At 39.6% G+C, this 22,750-nt stretch overlaps 1 protein-coding gene across 1 annotated transcript in view; it reads right to left on the reverse strand.

Moving 5' to 3' along the window:
- Window positions 1–3,408: 3,408 nt before the first annotated feature.
- The window catches only part of NLN (neurolysin), a 100,200-nt gene continuing 80,858 nt past the window's right edge, over window positions 3,409–22,750 (reverse strand). Inside the window, exons 10-13 of the mRNA XM_001163138.8 lie at window positions 18,387–18,573; window positions 17,923–18,051; window positions 15,701–15,837; window positions 3,409–5,316 (exon numbers count right to left, since the gene is read on the reverse strand). Coding sequence (XP_001163138.2) covers window positions 5,182–5,316; window positions 15,701–15,837; window positions 17,923–18,051; window positions 18,387–18,573 — 588 coding nt within the window. The 3' untranslated portion in view covers window positions 3,409–5,181. The remainder of the gene's footprint in view (window positions 5,317–15,700; window positions 15,838–17,922; window positions 18,052–18,386; window positions 18,574–22,750) is intronic.

Consider the following 22,750-nt stretch of genomic DNA (forward strand, 5'->3'; position numbering starts at 1 on the left):
AATGTGTCTAATTTCATTTTGAGCTTGTCTCCACATTGAAATATTTTTAAACATTATTATTTTTTTACTTTTGAGACAAGAGTTTCACTTTGTTGCCCAGGCTGGAATGAAGCGGCACAATGTCGGCTCACTGCAACCTCCACCTCCGGGGTTCAAACGATTCTTCTGCCTCAGCCTCCTGAGTAGCTGGGAGTACAGGCATGTGCCACAACACCTGGCTAATTTTTGTATTCTTTAGTAGAGACGGGTTTCGCCATGTTGGCCAAGCTGGTTTTGAACTCCTGAACTCAGGTGATCCACCCATCTTGGCATCCCAAAGTGCTGAGATTACAGGTGTGACCCACCTCGCCCGGCCAAAATAATTTTAGATGTTAATAACATCATCATACCTAATAATTCCAGCCCTATTATCTGTACATTTGATACCTTTTAATGGGTTTTTTTTTTTCATTTTTAGCCAAATGACTTGAAATTACTCCCAGTTTAACGTTAATCATCATGCAACTATCTCAGACTGTTTCAATAGCTAGTAATCCACCTGGATAACTATTATCCAGTCACATTCTCCATCTTAGCCACAAAGATATCAACAGCAATGCGTGTCTTGCTGGACTCAATGAACAAACTATTTCTAGCCAGTTTCTCTCATGACAAATGCTAGAGACATTTTATCATAGGAGTACAATTGAGGTGAGCCTCTGGGGTCTATGAAATATGCAGCTAGTACAGGTTCCAGCTCATGTGAGCAGAACAAGGGAGTCTATTTCCTGTTCACCCCTTCCCCTTGTACGTACATCGTGGACTAGATGTGTTGAATCTGTATTTTCTCAGGAAAGGGAACTACAAGGTGAACTCAACCAAATCAAAACTCAGGAATCACTCACGGTGTGTTGTGGGGGTGTGTGCATCGCTGTGTACATTACCTCAATTTTTCAAATTTTGTTTTGTTACAGACTTACAGCATTATTGTGTTTGTTAAAAAAGGCTATTTTGGTCTAATATTTACATCTTATAACCTTTACCTTTTGCCTTGATACAGCTGATACTAGATAATCACTTAGGTGGATCTGTTTCCAGTGGGAAATTTCTCTATTAAAGGTGACTCAAAAAATAAACTTTTTGGACGTTGACTGTTTTTCGAAGAACTGAGGGTATGCATGTCTTTCCTTTTCCTTTTTTTTTTTTTTTATTTTAAGACAGGGTCTCTGTCACCCAGGCTGGAGTGCAGTGGCGTGATTATGGCTCATGGCAGCCTTGACCTTCTTGGGCTCAAGCAATCCTCCCACCTCAGCCTCCCAAGTAGCTGAGACTACAGGCATGTGCCACCATCCCTAGCTAATTTTTTTAGTTTTTGTAGAGTCAGGGTCTCACTATGTTGCTCAGGCTGGTCTCAAACTCTTGAGCACAAAGGATCCTCCTGCCTCAACCTTCCAAAGTGTTAGGATTACAGGTGTGAGCCACCACATTCATTTCTTTGTTGCTTTTATTCTCACCACACATTTATAAGAGAAGGCATGTTCAATTTCAGTGGGCTATCCAATTTCAGATGGGAGACATCTAACTGTAATGTGTTGATTTGAGGGAAGAAGCTGTGGTCACTGCATCTATTCAAATAAAATGGATTTTCTCTTTTAACATTCTTTGGGGGCTCAGTTAACTATGTTTAAACCCTATTTGAGGAATCAGTACTCGTTATGGACTGAATGTTTGTGCCCCATCCCCTACATTGAAGCCGTAACAGCCAATGTGATGGGGTTAGGGGGTGGGGCCTTTGTTGGCGGTGACTGGGTTTAGATAAAGTCATGAGGAAGGAACTCTCATAATGGGATTCCTGCTCTCATAAAAAGAGACACTCTAGGGCTTGCTCCCTGCCACTGCTGCCTGCAGAAGTTTCTGAACCCTTTATGTTCCACATCTGCCTCCTGTCTCTTCCCATGGCTCTCTACAGAGCTATTTGTAACATGTCTACCTGACACTTTTGGGGATGTGGTCAGTAAAAGAGGAAGAGGGGCCTCACCAGGAACCAAATTTACCAGCATGTGGATTGTGGGACTTCCCAGCTTCCAGAACTGTAAGAAATGTCTGCTTTTGAAGCCACCCAGTCTGATATTTTGTTATAGCAGCCTGAAGTAAGATGGTATTTTAATGTAAATTTTAATGTAAATTTTAATCCACCTGTGTGTGATAGAAAATGAATAAATGGTAAACACACACTGGCCTAGTGGGGAGGCAGAATCTCCACAGACCTATAATTCATACATAAAAGCTAAAGGTAAAATGGTAAAGTAGAAAATTGAGTCACTGCCTGCTACTTAAGGCATTTACAAGGACAATGATCATATCAGTAATTTTTCTTTGAAGAGCTATTTCCTCAATTTTGGTATCTCCCACAATGCAATTTTTCATCCGAAGAGCTACAGATATCCACCTCTCACCTTATTAGCTTTAGAAAGGCAAGACCTTGGCATAAGTAGCTCAGGTGATAACTCAAGGCAATTTTTAGTTGTTTAGGTAACATGCAACATTTATACTAGAGGGGGACAAAGTCTATATCAGGTGGCAAAACGTCAAGACATTTCTCTTCTCTGCAGCATCATAAAACTAAACCTTTAGGATCATGCCTACTATCCATTAGCATAAGATGTTGAAGATTTTATCCTTCACAACATAACAATGCCTTAAAAAAAAAAAAAAAACAAAAAACCCGAAAGAGGCCTAAATCCCCTGGATCAATTACCAGGAGAGACCTTATTATATGTGGCTCAGTCCATAAATCTAAAGTGTACATTTGTCCAATTACAATTTACATAGTTATCCACCATTTCAAGCATGTCAGTGATATTCTCTGCTCTGATCTGGAAAAAAAGAACAACTAGACGGATGACCACACTAAAAAAAAAAGTTAAGTCCTTTCTTTTGAATTATGCTAGAGAATTTTTAAAAAGTCCTTTCTTTTAAATTATGCTAGATAATTCTTTGAGTATTAACTTTTTTTGAGACTGAATCTCACTCTGTCGTCCAGGCTGGAGTGCAATGGCATGATCTCAGCTCACTGCAACCTCCACCTCCCAGGTTCAAGCTATTCTCCTGCCTCAGCCTCCTAAGTAGCTGGGACTACAGGAACCCAACATCATGCCCAGCTTTTTGTATTTTTGTAGAGACAGGGTTTCACCATGTTGGCCATGCTGGTCTTGAACTCTGACCTCAGGTGATCCTCCTGCCTTGGCCTCCCAAAGTGCTGGGACTACAGGCATGAGCCACTGCGCCCAGGCTGAGTTTTAATTTTGTGACTGCTCTTTGGTAGATTTTAAATATTAGAGGTAGGCCCTAAATAGAAAGAACACCATGGTGCTTTTGCTCTCATGCATTTCGGTTTTAACGTTAAAGTATGAAAGAAATATGAGTTCATTTTCATGGATAATAATATAACTTTATTGTGTGCAGCCTTTCCACACCAATTTAGTTTTTCTATGAAATAAGATTTCAAGTGGTAAAGTTACTGTTAAGGAGACACACTGGAAAAAGCTGAAGAGTTTTTTTGTCTGAAACTGGAAAACAGAAAAGTCTAGGGGGAAAGATGTGAGAAAACTAGTATAGGCTACAAAGACCACAAAAACAGTTTTGGGGATTAGAGGGGGGTGACATTGAGTGAGTGTGGGGAAGAGAAGGGCTGGGCAAATTATCTCAGAAGAGGGGGTAGTAGGATTTCAGGTGGATGTTTAAGGTATTTGCTTGGCAGATATAATCTAGGAATCTCCTAGCTCTTGCATTTCCTGCTGTCTGTAATTTTATTATGTAGTATAATAATTTTTTATTTAGCACAAAGTTCATTTGGACTAGAGAATCGGAAGGTGCTAATTTTGTCCCCGGCTAGCAAAGTCATACCTGAGGTATGCACTGGAAAACAACTGGAAGACCTAGGCAGGGGAATTCAAAGTTTTTTTTTTATTTTTATTTTTATTATCCTGTCTTGGTTTCCTTATTGAATAGATTTCCACAGGAAAAATACTGTGAGTTTACTGATCTGCTGCAGAATTGGAATTTAGACTCACAATAAAGAGAGTTAAAGATAGATCCAAAGGTTCACTTAAAATAAAAATCACCAGATAGAACAGGCTACTGAAGAGTCTCTTCCCCGTGGTTAAGTTTCATCATACACATAAGGCTTTGGAGCAGCTGTCCTCAAATGCTTCTGTCCAAAACCCACTCCTCTTCTGGAGTTTCTGAACCCTTTATGTTCCACATCCACCTCCTCTCTCTTCCCATGGCTCTCTACAGAGCCATTTGTGACATGTCTACCTGACACTTTTGGGGACGTGGTAAGTAAAAGAGGCAAAGTCCCTAACACTTATTAGAAACATGAGAAGAGAAAAATGTGCTTGGACTTGCTTTAGTATTCTAATTGGCACACATGCCAAAAGACTAACAATCTTGTATGCTGAGGTGGAAATGAGCCTCTAATACAAGCTACGAAATCCTCTAATACAAGATACAAAAACTTATACATTACACCAGTCTAGCTGAAACATAATTTTTTGATACTCTTTGACTGAACTTTAGACAGAAAAGACAAAACTGAAATGGAGGAACGTAATTTAAGTGTGGCAGAAAGTTGGGAATCATGCGGCCTGATATACAAAGATAAATGCATCACTGAGGCATATTCCCCTGGCCTTGAGGTATGCAGGCAAAGGAGAGGTCACACCTTCCTGGGAGACAAAGGATCAAAGTTGACACAGAGCTCCAAGAAAATATTTACCAGAAGAATGTGATGATTCATTTATCAGTCCAGAAATCCCAAGTACAAAACTTCAAGATACAAGAAGGATCAAATTATATCATGTATATGATTCAATTTAAAAATTCTTAGCCCTCTTATATCATATTATCTAGATTATAATAGTAAAAAATCAAGTTACATTCATATGAAACTTTCATAAAAAGAAATCAAATCCAGTTTTATGAAATTTTATAGTACAATTACTTTCTAGTGGGTCTTTTCTTAGTTCACAGTATTTATAATTCCATTTACATCTTTATAATTTTTAAAATTAGAAAACAAAAGGATGTCAATAGAAATCTAAATTTTCACTTGCAAAACTCCCTTCAGTTTCCAGGCCAGTAACACATGGTGATGTCGACTTGTCCTCCAGACATGGACGGCTACCAAAGATCCCCAGTTCACGAAGCATGCAGGCCTCTACTCATTAGGAACGCTTTTTGGTTTGGCTCACGTTTCAAGAAATTGTGGAGCATGTCCATGCCGTCCAGAGATCCCCCAGGTTTCAGGATTAGGTTTCTGTATTTCATTCCAACCTAATAAAATAAAACATCATACCTAATAATTCATGGTTCTAGCAATTTTCCAAATCTCTAGATGCAAAAGAGGAGAGGGTAGGGGTGAAGGAAAAAGGACTTTAGCCTTACTCTGTCTAGATGTTTTCTCTTGCTCACAAACAGCTCTGTAGTATTTATTTATTTTGGTAGCTAAGAGATTTGGAGCTTAAAACTTCAGGTCTTCTACACTGTCCTTTATTATGGTCTTGTCTCCTTAGATTCTAAGCAGTGAGCTGACAACATGAACAAACAAACAAAATATAGCCAAATGGAATATACAACAGGTTCCTATTTGCTATGCTATCTCTCGTGATTTCAAAAGGCTTAGAAAGCAAGTGTTCAAGAAGGCTACAAATAGCCTTCTGGGTACTCAGAAACAGTAGCATGGCTACTGTCAAATGGTTTCTGCTGCTTTTATGATGGGCTCATTCAAAACAACAACAACAGAACCCTCTTCCTTATGGATGAGAGAAGAAGGGCTGCACGTGCCCCGCAGGGGAGGGCAAGACATTTTTGTGGGTCCGATGCTGAGAATGAGGACCTTTGGAAAGTTTTCTTTGGGGATGGAGGTCTGGAATTTTAAAACGTCACAGTTCCTCTACTTTTATTTACACAAACACAGGAGCAGATAGAGTGAAAGAAAATAGTTGTTATTCAGTATCAGCATTGTTCAATATTTTCACTTCCCTTTCACTGTCCTTTTAAGGAAACAAGGCAAGACAATTCAGAAGCATAATTCCAAATATACACATAATAAACAATTCACAGAGTAACACTTAAATTTATATCCATTATATCACTTGATCAGAAGGACTTAGTACAAGAGGAGCTAGAGAATTTCCAGCTGTCGTATAACAAGATTTTGACTGGTACAACCATCAGAGGTAAATTTAGTCAAACTTTTAAGGAAAATAAAACATGGATGAAATCTACCAAGTCAGACACAAAACGATTTATGTCCTAGGACCATAAGAACACAAACTTTTGGGGTTACCTTTTGGCTATAAATAGAAATCATTTGCAGCTTATTAATCATCTATAGGCCAACATGTAACTTCACAGTCTGGACTCTAAATCAGGAGTAAATAACTAGGCAAAGTTACCTTCTCAGAAACTGTAGGGCTGCACTGTCCAACAGAAACATAATATGAAGCACATATGTAACTTTAAACTTTCTACTAACCACATTTTTTTAAAGTTAAAGAAACAAATAGGTAAAATTAATTTTACTATTTTAAACCACTATATCCACAATAGTATCATTTCAACACGTGTCAATATACACATTATGGAGACTTTTGTTGCTGTTGTTCTAAGTGCTGAAAATCCAACGTGTTTTTTATACTTATGGTACATCTCAATTCAGTTCTTCAGTTGTACTTAGCCTCATTTCAAGCGCTCAACAGCCACACGTGGCTACCATACTGGACAGGTCTAGGGCCCAGAGCATAAAATAGTCTTTAGGAAGGTTTGTTACACAGTGTTCTAGTATGATATTAAAAAGGTACACAGCAGTCTTGTTGCCTTATTTACAAGTTTTAAATCAATTTTCTTAAGAGAAGGCACTCGGTCACTGATACCGAACTTCCCAAAACTGATGACAAGGGCTTGAAGCTAGATTCAATTAGCTCCCTTCCCTTTCCGCCCCCCATTCCTGCCCCTGCCGCTGCCTCTGCCTTTCCTTTTCTTTCTTTTTTTTTTTTTTGAGACAGAGTCTCATTCTGTCGCCCAGGGTGGAGTGCAGTGGCACAGTTTAGGCTTACTGCAACCTCTGCCTCCCAGGGTCAAGTAATTCTTATGCCTCAGCCTCCGAGTAAGTGAGATTACAGGAGCACACCACCACACCTGGCTAATTTTTTGTGTTTTTAGTAAAGATGGGGTTTTGCGATGTTGGCCAGGCTGGTCTCTAACTCTTGGCCTCAAGTGATCTGCCTGCCTCGGCCTCCCAAAGTGCTGGGATTACAGGTGTGAGCTACTGTGCCCAGCCTTCAATTAGCTTTCGGGAAAACAAACAAACAAACAAAAAAAACATGTCATTTCTTGCCTGTTCTGCAGCAATTCATGACTACTACAGCAGCAATCTAGAATCTAAAATGTGAGTGATGGCTGTGCTTGTCATGGATTTTAATTAAGCTAAGAAGGAGCATATCATGGCTCTTGAGCCCAACCACAGTTTACCTCCCTTCCCTTCCTTTCTTTGCTCAAAATGCCAAAATTTGACTAGTGTTAAATTAGTGGGAGGAGCATGGAAAGACTGTGCTCTCTGGGTAGAGCAGTACAGGAAGAACGCAGACAATGTGAGTTAAATTTTTCTGCAGAATTACAAAAATATTTTAAATATTTTATTATGAAAAACTTAAAATACACACTAATAGTAGAGACAACAGTATAATGAGCTCTCACAAACCTATCATCCAGTCTCAGTCATCAATATTTCGTCTGCAGAAATTCTTCAAGCTCAAGATGTATGTATCATGTATCTTTCATTTATTAAAAAGACATACGCATTTGACAAGTATAGAAACATTAAGGAAAATTGAAATGAAAGTTTTAAAAAATCACTCCAAATGTGAACATCTGATAAAAGTATTTTCATTTTGTGCAGAGAACTGTAATTTTAGGTAGTAAAGAAAAGGAAGCATTTGAGGAGCTCCATGGTGTTATAAAGAGACAGCTCATGAATGGTAAAATCATTTCAGAGCAGGGCACTGTTTAGTCTCACAATATGTGGCTCAGTACAGCTCAAATCTTCCTCTGCCTATGGCTCCAAACAAGTTGATTCAATTTCCTGAATTACAGAGCAATGGTCTTTTAATAGTTTCATTTCCTTTGCAATGAAGTTTTGAGAAGAGTTTAAGAGTCATTTTGGTAACAGGATCTTGCTTTTCTTAGGAAAAAAAATAGTTAAGTGAATTTTTGTGTTTCGGGGGGTACCAGGCTCTTTTGTGTGAGAGAACATGGTCTGGGAGACATATGCCACAGGTGGAGGGAGTCTTTGCCCTAAGTTGTTCTATTAATACTTTGTTTATAAAGAAACTGTAACTGTGAGGAAATCAAGAAAAGAAGCTCTAAGACAACTGCTAAAATTTTTCATATTAGAAACATCCTTCAGGAAGATCTGCATACAGTAAAAACTAGAGCTTTCCTATGGAGGAAAACCAGTGTCATCCACCTCTGTGGCTTTTTTAATCCTAGAAGATTAGCATGTATCTTTTGGCAGCTATGCAAGTCTTCTCTAACAGTGACAATTTCTGAAGCAAGATCAGGAACTCTAGACTCAGGCCCAGGTTTGAATCTTGGCTCAATCCTTAGCTATGTGACCTGGGGCCTTGATTTCCTCATCTGTCAAATGGGAATATGCCTACCTCACTCAGTTTCTGGGCAGTTGGAGGAGGTGATTTCAGTATTCTGTTCGCTCTCTAGCATAATATCTGGCATAGAGTGGTAATCAACAAACCTCTCCTCCTCCCATCCCCTTTCCTCCTCCCCTCTCCTCTCTTTCCTTTCACACTGCCCCAGCTCAGTTACTTATATACAGTTCAGGGAAACAAATGCATTCCTGGTGTAGCATTTCCTCAAAATTAGTTCTATCTCCTAATAAAGCTAAAGAAAGGCATAAGGAACTTCATTTTCTCTATTAGTAAGAAATAGAATACATAATTCAGTGAAATATTAAGTGGGAGAGATAAGGCACTTAGGCACTCATTTCACTCAATAATATGCACCCTTTCAGGTAATATTTTAATAGCAATAATAATTACCTAAATGAAGCATGTCCATCATCTATCAGCAATGAGAATATATAAATGGGAAACAGATTGGGTCTCCTGCTATCTTGGGCATCTCTGCAGCAGCACATGCAGGCTCTCACTAACTTTCCACCCCTCCTCCATCCTTCCCAGCATGGATGACTCTGGGGAGTGCAGCCAGAGCTGTCTCCTTCCTACACTGAGCGGCAGTCATCAGGGCAGAGAGCGACCAGCCAAGGACGGGGGATGACGATCAGGCACCTGACAAGCTCACCAGCCTGCTCTAAAGCTGGACTTTGAAACCTCTCCTTCCATAGTCCATAACTCCCTCCCAAGAGCACACCTTTTGTTTTCTGTGAGGGTGGGGAGATCTTGAATGGACAAAAATTAAAAATAGAATTGCTTTGACAACAACAAAGGAGGGAGAGAAAAAAACTGGTGCTGACTGAGAGATGGAGACAAGAACAGTAGTAGGAATTGTTGCCTGATTAGAAGAGGCCTTCTGGAAACCTTACTGATTTGTGAGGATAGAAGGGTAAACCTTTATTTATGGGGAGGGAGGAGATCCAAAGGAAAAAACACACTGGGTAGGAGTATGTATGGGGGGGTAGAGAAGTGGAAGCGGATGGAGAAAACCGTCAGGTCCAAAGAGGCACAAATATGTAAAACATTAATTAAATTAAATAGTTGTGAAGCAGAGAAGGGAACCCAACGCTGAATAAAATAGTTCCTTTTACACGCGTCTTATGATCTATCAGGGAAGATAAAGAAATAGACAACTAACCAGGCAGATTATTGGGGTACTAAGAGCAAACAAAGAAGGGCTGTTAAGAGCACAAAGGAAGATGAACTGCTTCCAGCTGGTTGGGATTCAAGATTTAGAAGGCCTGGCCTTGTAAATATTCAAGAAGTAGGTTGGAAATCAATTCGAATTCCTTCCTTTGTCCCTCAAGTCAGGCGAAACCTGAGGCTACTAGAAAAGGTTCAGTTATAAGAAAAATCAGCTGTTGGGTGGTACATCAGGAGAGCTGAGACAGAGAAGAGAATTAAAGCCATTTGTAAAAACCTTCTGGAGAGGAAATTTCATATTCTCTTTTAGCAACACATTACAGGAAGAATTGGGCCTAAGATTCTGTTTCAAGCACTGGGATCCTTAGCTTTATATTATAGATTCTCTATCAAGTGATTCTTTGTCATGTTTAACCAAGACTCTTCATGTTTTTGTGGCTATTATTTTATGTAAGATGTAGCTCCTTCCTTATGGCATTACAGACTGAAATATAGTTACACTTAACTCTCTTGACTTTCTCAGTATTTCTTTCAGAAGTGATACTTGTTCATATTTCTTCTCCTCTGATGGAAGAAACAAAGCTTAGCAATTTCTTCAAATGCAAAAGAGGAGGAAGATAATAGTAGCTTAACAATATAATTGCCTTTGAATTCACAATGTCTATTACCTCTTAGAAAATTTTCCCACAATGAAGTTGCCTTATAAAAAGAAATGGCCTTGGTTAAAATGCCCCCATTATTTCAACCTATGATTAGCTGCTGGATTCTGAATTCACATTTGGTGACCCTAAAGACCTTTGAGAGCTTCCTGGAAAAGCATTAATCCCAAGCAGTTCCATTCCATAATTATTTAGCAGAACAGTTAGAAAAGTGAAAAGTATGTCTGACAATGAGACAACTTCATGTTCACTGAGAAAAAAGTACTTTAGGTAATATATAACAAAGTAATTAAACAGTTAAGATGTGATGTCTATTTACTATGAAGAACAATATTTAAAAAACTACAGATAAAACCAGAGGTAGCAAAGTTTTAGGCTATTATAGGTAAGTAGCCAGTTATTATACTTTGATAGAGGCCCTCAAAACAGAATGAAAACTATACCCTAAAATATTCTACTGCTACTTTCTATAGTTCTGCTTGCCAAGATCTGAAATGGTCCCCAGAGCAGACCCTGGGGTTTGTAGGATGGCAGGAGGTTACAGAGAGAAGGAAGGCCTGGACACAGTCTTCTCTATTGCATAACCAATAACATCAACAACATGTGGTTTCTCAGCTCCCAGCCTCTCTAGTGCCTGGGGACTAACAATAGAAGGCACTGACGCTTTGAAGGGCCATCCCGCTATCTTCTCAGAATGACCCACACACACATTAGGGAGGGTGAGACAACAAAGTCTGCAGGATATATTTTGATTGCTCTGATTCCCATGACTTCAGATCAAATGAAGTATTCCTTTATACCATAAAAATTCATATTTTTATCCTGTCTATGTATCTGAAGCCACCACTCACTGACATGTGAAACTAAAGCAAATGCACTGAGTTTGGAACAACTCAAGATAATGCCATCTTTCTCAGTGTTGGCTAATAATACTCTGTGGTTGTGGCACAAAATAAGTAATGTATGGTGTACTGGTCTGAAGAAGTATTTTTCTGTTTCTTTTTTTTTTTTTTTAACTTTTACGTTCGGGGTACGAGTACAGGTTTGTTACATAGGTAAACTTGTGTCACACGGGTTTGCCATACAGATTATTTCATTATCCAGGTATGAAAGCTAGTACCAAACTATTTTTCCTGATCCTCTCCTTCCTCCCATCTTTCACCTTCTCCAAAAGGCCCCAGTGTGTGCTGTTCTCCTCTACGTGTCCATGTGTTCGCATCATTTAGCTCCCACTTGTAAGTGAGAACATGCGGTATTTGGTTTTTGATTCCTGTGTTAGTTTGCTAAGGGTAATGGCCTCCAGCTCCATCCATGTCCCTACAAAGGACATGATCTTGTTCTTTTTATTTTTATTTTTTGAGATGAGTTTCACTCTTGTTGCCCAGGCTGGAGTGCAATGGTGCAATCTCGGCTCACTGCAACCTCTGCCTTCTGGGTTCAGATCTTGTTCTTTTTCTTGGCTGCACTGTATTCCGTGGTATACATTGTTTTTGTGGGGGGAGTTCTTCTTCCTCTTTTCTTTTTAAAATAAATGTTCGCTCTAAAGTAACACTCACATTACAAAATACAAGTACCCAGTTACCAAAAATTAATGCTTTGGGACAACAAAAGAACTTCTTTTTCTCTTCATCACACATAGCTATAATAATGATCTAAGTTTTTTGGAGACTAGGATTGTTGTCCCAAAGCATTAATTTTTAATAACTGGGTACCTGTATTTTGTAAGGCAAGTGTTATTTTAGAGCAAATATTTGTGGGTTTTTTTTTAAAGAACACCTCCCCCTCCGCCACCAACAAAAAACCCCAAATAGTATATTGTAGGAGGGAACAAAATGTTTGTTTAAAAATCATCTTTTAGTATCTGCAAAGGGTGTGAGGGTGAGGGGCCAAGGGATTCTTCTTGGCTTTTGGAGCCAGGTCCATTATTGCTGTGACAGCAGAGGATCAGGAAGTGCCATGATACTCAGAGCATTTGAAAGGAAAGGAAAAAGTGTAAAGGAAGGAATTAACACCAGCCTTATGGCATAAGACATCTAATAATAACAGCACTGCTGAATCCAGAATTTTAGTAACACTGAAAATTGTTTTCAACATCACAAGTTTTAACTCCAAGTTGTTGGGATGATGCTTTCTCTAAGTTCAACCCAGCACCTTTGTCTAAATAAGAGTATTATGGCTGCCTGCCAAACTGTGAAGCCTGAGTATAAGAGGAAGTATAGAGAAGACAATGCAGGAATTGCTTCTATTACACTTGCAAGTTCCTTGGAACCACAGGGATCAGTAATTTGGCTGCTACCTTGACAGCTGGAAGAGAAAAGGTAATGATAGAGGGTTCTGGGTATATGGTCACATAAGGGCAAGCACAGAGGAGGTGATGGCGAAGCTTGGCTGGCAGAGGCAGTGTACACTTACGCCAGGAAGCCTCACCAATGATTGCCAGTAAGACGTCATAACTGTACCTTTACCTAGTTAGACTTTTTTCTCTTTGAAACATTGTTTCTGGCTTCTAAAATAATCTATGTACTATGTAAAAATAAGGAAAAGCTCTAGGAAAAATACAGAAAAAATTAATAATCACTCATAAACTTATCCCCAAAGATAATCATTGACATTTTGATGTGCTTTTTTTAAAAACACACTTTAAAATCAACATTTGTATTGTATGGTATAAAATATTTTATAATATGATGTTTTTTCACTTGGTAATAGTTACATTAAATATTCCAGACATAGTAAAAGCTTATTGAAGCCCTTCTTCCATGCCCAAGACCACTTTTTTTTGTTTTTTTCTTTAAAAACTAGTCTATTTTCCATTTTTTATTTTTATCTTTGGATTTTTAATTTCTGTTTGTTTTGGGGACAGTTCTCCAAAAGAGAAGAGAAAAGGTAATGAGAGAAGGTACTGGGTATATGGTCACATAGTGGCAGCACTGAGGAGGTGACGGGGAAGGCTTGGTCCACTCCTCCAAGTCCACTCATATGTTCAAAGGATGTAAAGATCACTTTTGGTTTTGGATAATCTCAAAGACTTCTTGAACATGCGGTTATGTGAGTGAGACCTTCAATTAAGACTGCTGGAATTTTTGAGATGCACAGATGAAGGAGGCATATATTTTAGGTGAACGAAATAGAACAAATTAATTTGTGAAGGTGGAGAGACCTAAGGGAACACATAAACTTGTCTAACACACAGGGAGTACTGGGAAGTAAAGAAGGGTTTGATTGCCCAGCTGAGGGCTGTGAACAGACAGAGGAATAACAAGCAGCAGGAGGTAAAGAAGAAGGACGAGGGCCTTTGGAGTTGGTAACTGGGTCATCAGTGGTAACTACGGAGGAAGGGTAACTTTCCATTTCTGTTGGTTGGGGCAAAAGCAAGGAAAGAGAGGTTTGCAAAGACTTCTTATACCAAGAAATTAGGCTGCGAAAAGAACAGAGTAGTAGCACTGATTGGGGTTATCAGAGTCAGTAGCAAGTTTTTTTTCCAAGACAGCAAACCAGGAACTCTTACCAGGAACTCCTGGAGCTAGAGACATCTCCTCTGAGACAGGAGAAAATAAGACAAGTATTGAAGTACACAGAAAGAAAGATGAAGGTACTCATTCTCAATGATTTTTTTTTTTTTTTTTTTTTTTGAGATAATCTCACTCTGTCATTCAGGCTGGAGTGTAGTGGCATGATCTCGGCTCACTGCAGCTTCCACCTCTCCTAGGCTCAAGCAACTCTCCCATCTCAGCTTCCAGAGTAGCTGGGGCTATAGGCTTCTACCACCACACCTGGCTAATTCTGTTTATTTTTTGTAGAGATGAGGTCTTGCTATATCAAATAGGTTGGTTTCAAATTCCTGGACTTGAGCGATCCTCCCACCTCAGCCTCCCAAAGTTCTGGGATTACAGGTGTGAGCCACTGCAGCCAGCTTCAATGATCTTAATTTTCTTAATAAAGAGGAGAGATCATCTGCTGACAGAGGAGAGAGGTGGTGGGGACTTGGAGGGAAATCAATAAGGGGAATGGAGTTGGACCACAGAGAACACTGGGGTCCAGTTCAGGCTACATGCATGACTTTGCAGTTGGGCATGTCAGTGGAGTCATACAATCTTCCCCAGAACACTTTGAATCCTAAGGGCACTATCTCTATGGTGGAGGCATTAAGGGATGGGTCCTGGTTGAAGGTCATGCAGGAATAGGTATGTCTGTGAGAACAATAGTCAGCAGTTGACCTTTGTAAATGGGTTGGCCCGGTAATGGAAAAAGAATTACAAGGACTTAACAGATTGGGTGGGGTGGGATGGGAGATGAAATGCTTCAAAATAATGAAGTATGGGTACCTTGGAGGTGTTATTTCAGGAGGAAGATGGGGAGGGAATGGTGATCTAAATCACATCAATGTATTTCAATATATATGTATAAGGTACTATGCAATCTAGAAAAAACATTTGGAGAAAAAATCTATTGGTTGAAATCAGTACATACAGCCTGATTTTGATAATTTGTTCTTCTAATTTCTGAATCAAAGAATTTAAAAACATACATTGGAAAATGCATCAGCCTTGGAAATAATCTGATGGATGAGACTTCAATGAGAATGGAGATTGGGGGCTGTAAATCAGGAAGGTTTGTCTGGCAGCTACCTGGCAGTCAATTCACTGCATACAGAAAGTAATGGCTCAGGTTAATGAAGCAACTTTGTGACAAAGGTCACAAACTATGTAGTGGGTGGGGCATGCCAGCCACAGAAAAAGGGCGTCTCCCACAGAAAGTGCACAAAGTGTGTAGAGAATATCAAAACACAGGGAAACCATTTACATCAGGAAGGAGTTTACCTTTCTTTCCCAACCTCCTATAAAACTAAAATGTTGTATGGTACATGTCAAAACTAGCAGCTACAGATTCTCAAATCCATAAACAAAGCTTTGAATTTTTAATTATGTAATATATCAGAATGTTAATAAGCAAGAAAATATACTCGTTTTTTTTAAGCTATAGAATTAATCACTTGTATACGCAACTTAATGATGTATGATGATTTGAAAGATGCAGGGCCTCAGAGGTAAAAGCTGTTACCAAGCCTCTTACAGTAAAATCTAGATGTGACCAATATCTTACACTAGGAGTTAAAGGGGAGGGAGCAACTACAAAATTAATAAAAGGAGAAAAATAATACTATACCTCCGGATTCATTATCCCTTCTTTTTTAAAACAGCTGTAAAACATATCCATGGAAAATACTTCACTCCAAAGATATCCATAATATTGGCCATCGTATCCCCCTGCCAAATGTCCAAAGGTAGCTGGCATATTTGTGCCTTTAAAAAAAGATACATTTCAATCAATGTGATAGCAAACGTTAATGATCAGGTTAACAGCTAGCTAAGGTTTCCCTCTGAGGAGCCCAGCTGTGGGAGGAGAGAATGAATGACATGATCTCACCTCTAGTACTCCTTGGGCTGATGTGTCCTCTTGGCCAAGATGTTTATAAACATCTGTCAATGGCTCAACCTCAGAGCTGGTTTCGGCCCCAAGCTCTGGAATGCCTAAGGATAGTTTCAGCGGCTTTGTCCACACCCACCAGATAGCTCAGTGTTTTAGAACTGAAATCAGTCCTTTCTTATCTCTTAAACATGTATGTGTTTTGAAAAATAATATTAACCCTACTCTTTGCCACACCTCTTTATATCTAAAATGTCTTAGAATTGCACTTATTTTAGGTTGATAATTACTGAAAAAGAACTTTTTTTTGAGACAGAGTTTCACTCTGTTGCCCAAGCTGGAGTACAGTGGTGAGATCTCGGCTCAATGCAACCTCAGCATCCCAGGTTCAAGGGATTCTCCTGCCTCAGCCTCCTGAGTAGCTCGGATTACAGGTGCATGCCACCACGCCGGCTAATTTTCGTATTTTTAGTAGATATAGGGTTTCACCACTTTGGTCAGGCTGGTCTCAAACTTCTGACCTCAAGTGATCTATCTGCCTGCCTCGGTCTCCCAAAGTGTTGGGATTACAGGCGTGAGTCACCGTGCCTTGCCTGAAAAAGAACTTTTCACCAATTCAATCTACCTGTAGGGCTACTTCATATAGGATTTTGTCAAAAATCCTGAGCTCAAGTGATCTTCCTGCCTCAGCCTCCCAAAATGCTGGATTACAGGCATGAGCCACCATGCCAGGCCTAAAAATGTCCCTTCTTGATAGCATAACAGGATGGCTATAGTCAATAATAATTTAATTGTACATTTAAAAATGTAATTGCGACACAAAGGCTTGTTACACAAAGGTGCACTATGGCTTACTATGTGGGGAGCCTAGAATGAATCAACGGACCATTCTTATCTTTATTCTCTCTATAAATGTGGCTGACTCATTTTAATAACAATTTCCTTGGTGAAAAAAAATCCACCTTACCAACTACATATAAAAGCACAACTATATATTGGCTTAAAACATACACCTACAAATATAAACACGCCCATGCATGAGTTCCATAAATCTCAGATTACAAACTGCTAGTCAAATGCTTTAACTGATCTCAGAATCAGAAACAAGGTGAAGTTCATGCTTCTCCCCCCAAATACCCTTTATTTTTTTTGAGACAGGGTCTCACTGTGTCACCCAGGCTGGAGTGCAGTGGTGCAATCATGGCTCGCTGCAGGCTTAACCTCCCCAGGCTCAGGTGATCCTCTCAACTCAGCCCCCTGGGTAGCTAGGACTGTAGGTATACACCACCACACCTGGCTAATTTTTGTATTTTGGTAGAGACGGGTTTTGCCATGTTGCCTAGGCTGGTCTCGAACTCCCGAGCTCAAGTGATCTTCCTGCCTCAGCCTCCCAAAGTGCTGGGATTACAGGTGTGAGCCACCATGCCAGGCCTGAAAATGCACCTTCTTGATAGCATAACAGGATGACTATAGTCAATAATAATTTAATTGTACATTTAAAAATAACTAAAAGAGTGCAAGTGGACTGTATGTAACACAAAGGATAAATGCTTGAGGGGATGGAAAAAATAAACAAAATACTATATGTAAAGGAAAAAAAACTTAAAAAGTTCCCCTTCTGCCAATTTCTTCCTGAAAATCACAGGGAAGTCATGATGCATACAGGGAGGGAGGAGCTGAGAGTGTGCTGCCAACACGAATGGCTCTCCCAGCTCTGGGGCGGAGGCCAACTGCTCACGCCTGATTACACTAAAATGCTGCAGATCTGGAGCCACCTTTCCTTCAAGCGCATTTGGACGGGATAACTCATAAGGACATAGTATGCTTATCTGAAAGTCATGGCCTGATTACAGAAATCAGAAACAATTAGGTAATCTTTCTGACAAACTCCATCTCCCCTGCAGTGTTAGAACGCCCTGTGCTTCACAGAGAAATGAACTCAATTCATAGTAGTTACATACCTGGAGTAGCTGCAACTCCTAATATTTCTGAGCAGTATTTGGCATATTCACTTGCAGCATCCAGCGATGTGTTGGTATGAAGAGACTGATCAACTTTGCTCAAAACAATCTGGCGCAGGGTCAGAAGACCTAATAACATAAGAATGTTTGGGCATGTTTTGAAGAAGAGAGAACTGTGTGTTTTATTATCACAAGATTGTAGATTCCAAAAACAGATTCCAGTAGTACTCACAAAATGGGAGCAGGACATCTCATTCTACTTAAGATTTAAAAGGAGATGTGGTTTTTTGCCTCAGACAAAATTCCGGGGTTTCCTATTCCAATATATTTAATGTTCTTCACTCCTCATGCTAGCACGGTTGGGATACCATTTAAAATGAAAATAAGTTCTACAGAAGAAGGTGACAGCAATTCTGCATTAAGAGATTCTAATTTATTTTCCTTTTTAAAATTAGAAGTCATACCTGTGTTGACCAGCCTAGAAGCAACAAGTTTTTCAAGCAGATCGTCTGAAATAGGGCTTCCATCTTTATAATGTTTTGACAATCTTCGGAGGGAATCGACGTCCCACACCCAATTTTCAAGCATTTGCGATGGCACCTCTACAAAGTCAGTTTCCACATTTGTTCCGCTAAATCGTGCAAAATCAGTCTAGAAAGCAAACACAGAGAATTTTTTTAAAGAGCTGAATGAAAAGTACATATGCAATGAATAATTATTAAGAGTCACGAAAACTTAAGGCAGAATCAGACTCAACCGTTCCTCTGAATGAGGGGTTAGAATAACCTCATAGTCAAGTGAAAATAAAACACAGCAGCTGAACAGTGTGAAAAATAACCCCCAAATACTCTATATTACAGTAGTAATTTCATTCCTTTGAATTGTAGACAAAGTTGGAACAATCATCAGAAAATCAGAACTGAAAAATACAATCAGTCTAAGCTAAAAACAAGCCTTAAGCTTTGAAAGCAGAAGTATTTTTAAAGAATTTTCCATTAAAAATGAAGAGATCCATTAAACAAGCAATTTCTCCCTAGCTCCTCCTTCCAATTGCTTACTTTTGTTTACTCAATCCATGCCTTTCTGGGGCACTCATCACTCTATTGCTTAGGTCTCAATCCATGCCTTTCTGGGGCACTCATCACTCTATTGCTTAGGTCTTAACTACTTAGGTCTTAACCAAAATTAATTAAAGAGTTAAATCACAACATTATAGACTTTGAGTGTGCGATGCTTTGCATTTTAAACTTTAAATGAGTGGTTCTAAGATTACCATGTTGTAGAAAGTCAGATTTCTACCTCTCAGATTGGGTAGACAATGTTACCTTAAAATAAGAAGCTGCTTTAGTAGGAGTTAGGTTTGTAAATTAATTGGCAAGTGGAGTGAGTTATATGCTATAGGAAAAGAGAAACAACGGATGTATTCAAAAGTTGGAGCACTCCTGGTAAAAACAAACGACCTATTCTGAAGGCCTGAGCTAAGAGTTAAAAAAACAAAAGAGGTTTAAAAAGAGTTTAATGAAACCAAGTTTAGTAAATTCTTGAGTCAGACGTCAGAAAAGCTCTCAAGTAGAAAAACAGAGATTCACTAAAACAGGCTAGTGTTTTTTAACCTTCACACAGTCCTTCAAACACTTGTAAAACTGCCATTGGCAGAGAAGACAGCATTTATCCTACTGGGTCATCTGCAGAATGGGGCTCCTCATTCCGTTGTCTTTCACTGAACCTCTGTCCTGTTTTTCTCCTCTGATGCATTACATTCCATCCTTCTCTCCCTGACTTCATCATCCCTGGGGCTCCACACGGAGGGAGAAGGGAAGAGGGATGTAACCACCAGAGAAGGCAGCAGATGGGGTGCCGAATCAGCAGCAAATACCCACTCTGCTTTTTGGCCCAGGGCAGAGGCACAGATGTCAACGCCATCTCACATTCTGCCTTCCTCTCTTTATGCAAAAAAATGTTTTGCTTGATTTCTCATTATAATTGTGCCGATTCTAGATATGAAGAGATGCAAATATTAAAGGGGCAAGGATAACTAAATTCACTAGTTGTGGAATTAAGCCACCTCTATTGAGGACATCCCAATAAAAAAAATCTTGCAGGGAAAGAGGTAAGGGTCCCCAGAAATTGAATATTTTATCTCATTATGGTATATGATAGTCTAAGATTACATCTTATATCATAAATAAAACAATCTTATACAATAATAATAGCTAACATCTGTTGAGACTTTCCTATGTTAGGCATTACAGGCATACCTTAGAGATATTGTGGGTTTAGTTCCAGACCACTGCAATGAAGTGAATATCACAATAAAGTAAGCCACACAAACTTTTTGATTTCCCAGTGCAGATAAAAGTCTATAAATTTACATTATACTCTAGTCTATTAACTGTTCAAAAGAATTGTCTAAAAAACAATGTACATGGCTGGTGCAGTGACTCACACCTGTAATCCCAGCACTCTGGGAGGCGGAGGTGGGTGGATCACCTGAGGTCAGGAGTTCGAGCCAGCCTGGCCAACATGATGAAACTCTGTCTCTACTAAAAATACAAAAATTAGCCAGGCATGGTGGCGGGCACCTGTAATCCCAGCTACTCAGGAGGCTGAGGCAGGAGAATTGCTTGAACTTGGGAGGTGGAGGTTGCAGTGAGCCAAGGTAGCACCAGTGCATTCCAGCCTGGGCAACAGAGTGAGACTCTGTCTCAAAAAAAGAAAAAAAAAAAATCAAAACCGAAAACCCCCACAAAGACAATGTATACACCTTATATGTTAAAAAATGCTAATGATCATCTGAGCCTTTGGCAAGCTATAATCTTTTTTGCTGGTGAAGGGTCTTGCCTCCATCAATGTTGATGGCTGCTGACTGATCATGGTGGTAGTTATAATCAGGGTGCTAACTGATCAGGGTGTAATTATGGAAGGTTGGCATGGCTGTGGCAATTTCCTTCCTCCTTTTTTTCTTTTCTTTCTTTTTTTTTTTTTTGAGACAGGGTCTTGCTCTGTTGCCCAGGTTGCAGTGCAGTGGTATGATCTCAGCTCACTGTAACCTCTGCCTCCCGGGTTCAAGCGATCCTCCTGCCTTACCTTCCCTAGTAGCTGGGACTACAGGTGGGCACCATCATGCCCGGCTACTTTTTGTATTTTTAGTAGAGATGGGGTTTCACCATGTTGGCCAGGCTGGTCTCGAACTCCTGACCGCAGGTGATCCACCCACCTCGGCCTCCCAGAGTGCTGGGATTACAGGTGGGAGCCAACGCAGCCAGCCGCTATTTCTTAAAATAAGACAAAGATGCAGTTTGCCATATCAATGGACTGGCTCTTCCTTTCATGAAAGATTTCTTGGTAGCATGCGATGCTGTTAGATAGCGTTTCACCCACAACAGAATGTCTTTCAAAATTGGAGTCAATTATCTCAATACCTGCCACTGCTCTACCAATTAAGTTTATGTAATATTCTAAAATCCTTCGTGGTCAGTCATTTCAACGATATTCATAGCATCTTCACCAGGAGTAGATTGCATATAAAGAAGTCACTTCTGTTGCTCATCCTTAAGAAGCAACTCCTCATCTCTTTAAGTTTTATCATGAGATTGCAGCAATTCAGTCACATCTTCAGGCTCCACTTCTAATTTTAGTTGTCCTGCTGTTTCTACCATATCTGCAGCTCCTTCCTCCACTGAGGTCTTGAACCCTTTCCTCAAAGTCATCTATGAGGGTTGAAATCAATTTCTTACAAATTTCTGTTAATGTTGATATTTTGATCTCTTCCCATGAATCATGCATGTTCTTAACGGCATTTGGAATGGTGAATCCTTTCCAGAAGGTTGTCAATGTACTTTGCCAAGATCCCTCAGAGAAATTACTATATATGGCAGCTGTAGTCTTATGAAATGTATTTCTCATAATAATAAGACTTGAAAGTTGAAATTACTCCTCGATCCATGGACAGCAGAATGGCTGTTGTGTTAGCAGGCATGAAAACAACATAATCTTCTGGAACATCTCCATCCAAGCTCTTGTCTGACCAGGTGCTTTGTCAAGGAGTGGTAATATTTTGAAAGGAATCTTTTTTTTTTTGAGTAGTAGATCTCAACAGTGGCTTAAAATAGTCAGTAAACCATGCTGTAAACAGATGTGTTGTCATCCAGGCTTTGTTGTTTCATTTATAGGGCACAGGCAGAGTGGATTCAGCATAATTCTTAAGGGCTCTAGAATTTTCAGAATGGTAAATAAGCATTGGCTTCAACTTCAAGTCACCAGCTGCATTAACTCCTAAGAGGAGAGTCAGCCTGTCCTTTGAAGCTTTCAAGCCAGGCATTGACATCTCTCTAGCATTCCTGAAAGTCCTAGATGGCATCTTCTACCAATAGAAGGCTATTTCATCTACATGGAAGATCTGTCATTTAGTGTAGCCACATTCATCAATGATCTTAACTAGATCTTCTGGATAACTTGCCACAGCTTCTAAATCAGCAATTGCTGCTTCACCTTGCACTTTTATGTTATGGAAACAGCTTCTTTCTTTAAACCTCATGAACCAACCTCTGCTACCTTCCAACTTTTCTTCTGCAGCTTCCTCACTTCTCTCAGCTTCATAGAATGGGAGTTAGGGTCTTGCTCTGGATTAGACTTTGTCTTAAGGGAATGTTGTAGCTGGTTTCATCTTCTACCCAGACCACTAAAACTTTCTCCACTCAGCAACAAGTCTATTTTGCTTTCTTATTATTTGTGTGTTCATTGGAGTAGCACTTGTAATAACTTTCAAGAACTTTTTCCTTTGTTTCATAACTTGACTGACTGGCACAAGAGGCCTATCTCATCTTTT

The sequence above is a fragment of the Pan troglodytes genome, chromosome 4, assembly GCF_028858775.2.
Source record: "Pan troglodytes isolate AG18354 chromosome 4, NHGRI_mPanTro3-v2.0_pri, whole genome shotgun sequence".
Lineage (NCBI taxonomy): Eukaryota > Metazoa > Chordata > Mammalia > Primates > Hominidae > Pan > Pan troglodytes.